The 2,140-nt window shown below is 34.6% G+C and overlaps 1 protein-coding gene across 1 annotated transcript; it reads left to right on the top strand.

Moving 5' to 3' along the window:
• The first annotated feature begins 928 nt into the window (after positions 1 to 928).
• LOC111907657 (small ubiquitin-related modifier 1) lies at positions 929 to 1,920 on the top strand. Its single transcript, XM_023903457.3, has 3 exons — positions 929 to 1,106; positions 1,477 to 1,626; positions 1,697 to 1,920. The coding sequence occupies exons 1-3, from the start codon at positions 1,011 to 1,013 to the stop codon at positions 1,757 to 1,759; spliced, it is 309 nt and encodes a 102-aa protein (XP_023759225.1). The 5' UTR covers positions 929 to 1,010; the 3' UTR covers positions 1,760 to 1,920.
• Positions 1,921 to 2,140: the final 220 nt, after the last annotated feature.

Here is a 2,140-nt window from a genome sequence, read left to right as displayed (position 1 = left end):
TCTGATGGTATGTAGCTCTCCTAAAGTTGCGATGTTCAGAAACAACGACCCTAAAACGCGTTGAATCCCTACGTTGGAAACAATAGTAAGACAGGGAGGAAACAATTGAAAGAAAAGGAAGAATTTTAAGAACACAACATACCTACAGAAGGAAGGAGCCGGTTGTGCTGACAATGTGGAGAAAAAGTCATTCTAACCATAGGAGTCCACGAAATTACCAAAAGAAGCGAAAAATTGAAAGAGGGATAAGAACTGAGAAGACAACAATAAGCGTAATAGAGATGGAGTTGAAGGAACCCAAAGCCCTTTGCTTTCCCAGTAAAGAAAATAAGAACAAAATTGTGGGAAGAAGAGTAAAGAAAATAAGAATAAAATTGTGGGAAGAAGAACAGGGAGAGACTAAGGCGGTGGAGGAAATATCGAGAAAATGGTTTATGTGTAGATGGTAGACACAGTGTTGGAAGGGTGCAGTGAGTTTTCTAAACACATAATAAGTGAAAACCACCGTGAACAAAAAAGGAAAAAAGATTGAAAAAAAAAACCACAACAACAGACAAACAAAACAAAGAAAAAAAACATCAACCAATAAGAAGAAACTCCTGTTCACCAAGGGCTTCTAAATTAGTATGTATATAAATAACGTGTAACAATTATAATTATAATTATAAGAATAAAATATATACAGTTTTAAAAAAGTTTGAAGATTAGAAAAGTTTGATGGTATTTGATTAAGAAATATACTTTTTTTTTGGGCCCTACATTATATCTTTCCAAAATGGTCAAAACTCAAAAGAAACAACAAAACCACCACAAAAAAAAATCAAAGAAGCAAAAGTCAAAATAAAAAATCCCCTCATCCTATTCCTATACGGAACCCAAATTACATTTAAATATAGTTTTTCAAAACCTCCTATAAACCGCCCTTTCTATTCCCCATTCGATCTCACATCTCTCAACTCATTCACAGCCAAAATCAAGCCGTGCGCAAACCCTAGAATTTATCGATAAAAATGTCGGCACACGGAGGAGACGGCGGACTAACTCAAGAAGATGAGAAGAAGCCGCTAGATCAGGCGGCGCACATCAATCTCAAGGTTAAGGGTCAGGTAATAAGGCGTATGATTATATTTATTTATTTATTTATTTTGGTGTTTGTAGTTTGTTTGTGTTTGGTCGTACTGTAAGTCTGCCAATATACTTTTACATAATTACATCCGTGATTGCGTAATCCTGTGGTGTTTATTCGATTTGGTTAAATCATTTACTCGGTCAGTTCGTTGATAATTGTAGGCTTTTACTGTTTGTAACAGTTTGTTCGTATCGATTATAAGATAAGAACTTGTTTTCCGTCTTAAATGATGCAGTCGAAAGTAGATAGGGAAACGATTACTATTTCAGTAGAAAGATATGTGTCCTTTTTTGGTACGCAAACGTGGTAGATGTTGACTTATTTTTTTCGTTTTGTTGCTGTTGTAGGAAGGGAACGAGGTGTTCTTCAGGATCAAGCGAAGCACACAGCTGAAGAAATTAATGAATGCCTACTGTGAAAGACAATCACTGGAGATGAACTCTATTGCTTTTCTATTTGATGGCCGACGTCTTCGAGCTGAACAAACTCCTGATGAGGTAATTTAAATTGCAATGTTTTAAAAAAAAAAACTGTTCATGATACTGATGATTGTTATTGTAAACACAGCTTGAGATGGAGGAAGGTGATGAAATTGATGCAATGCTGCATCAAACAGGAGGTGGGATCTAAATGCAAACCTTAGGGTGGATATGAATTAGAATAAAACTTGAACAGAAATGGTTAGTGTTTTAACCAAATAGTGTTAGTATTTTGGTATTTTGAGTATTTTTGATGTGTGTATCAAGGTTTTACTGCCGGTTATTAGTAATACGTTTAATAGTTTGAGGTGATGGGAATTATTTTTATATATGTTTTATTTATTTTCATTATCAGATGTTTGTTTTTATTTAGGTGCATATCGGTCAACCATTTTATATTCTGTTTTGATTGTTTGGTACATGTGGATTTGGTGTCCCCCATGATTGTTTGTTTTTATTTGGTGTCCCCATGCATGTTTTAAAAACGGATTTTTTAGATGAATTAGTATGGGGACTGAATCCTGTTTTTTTT

This window comes from Lactuca sativa, chromosome 8 (assembly GCF_002870075.4).
Source record: "Lactuca sativa cultivar Salinas chromosome 8, Lsat_Salinas_v11, whole genome shotgun sequence".
Lineage (NCBI taxonomy): Eukaryota > Viridiplantae > Streptophyta > Magnoliopsida > Asterales > Asteraceae > Lactuca > Lactuca sativa.
This window is presented reverse-complemented; position numbering and strand designations above follow the sequence as displayed.

What these genes read in the sequence shown, in the direction of transcription:
- LOC111907657 (XM_023903457.3), top strand. Translation starts at nt 1,011, where the DNA reads ATGTCGGCACACGGAGGAGACGGCGGACTAACTCAAGAAGATGAGAAG. An exon ending in ATCTCAAGGTTAAGGGTCAG is followed by an intron (nt 1,107 to 1,476) that starts GTAATAAGGCGT and finishes TTGCTGTTGTAG; the next exon opens with GAAGGGAACGAGGTGTTCTT. An exon ending in CTGAACAAACTCCTGATGAG is followed by an intron (nt 1,627 to 1,696) that starts GTAATTTAAATT and finishes TTGTAAACACAG; the next exon opens with CTTGAGATGGAGGAAGGTGA.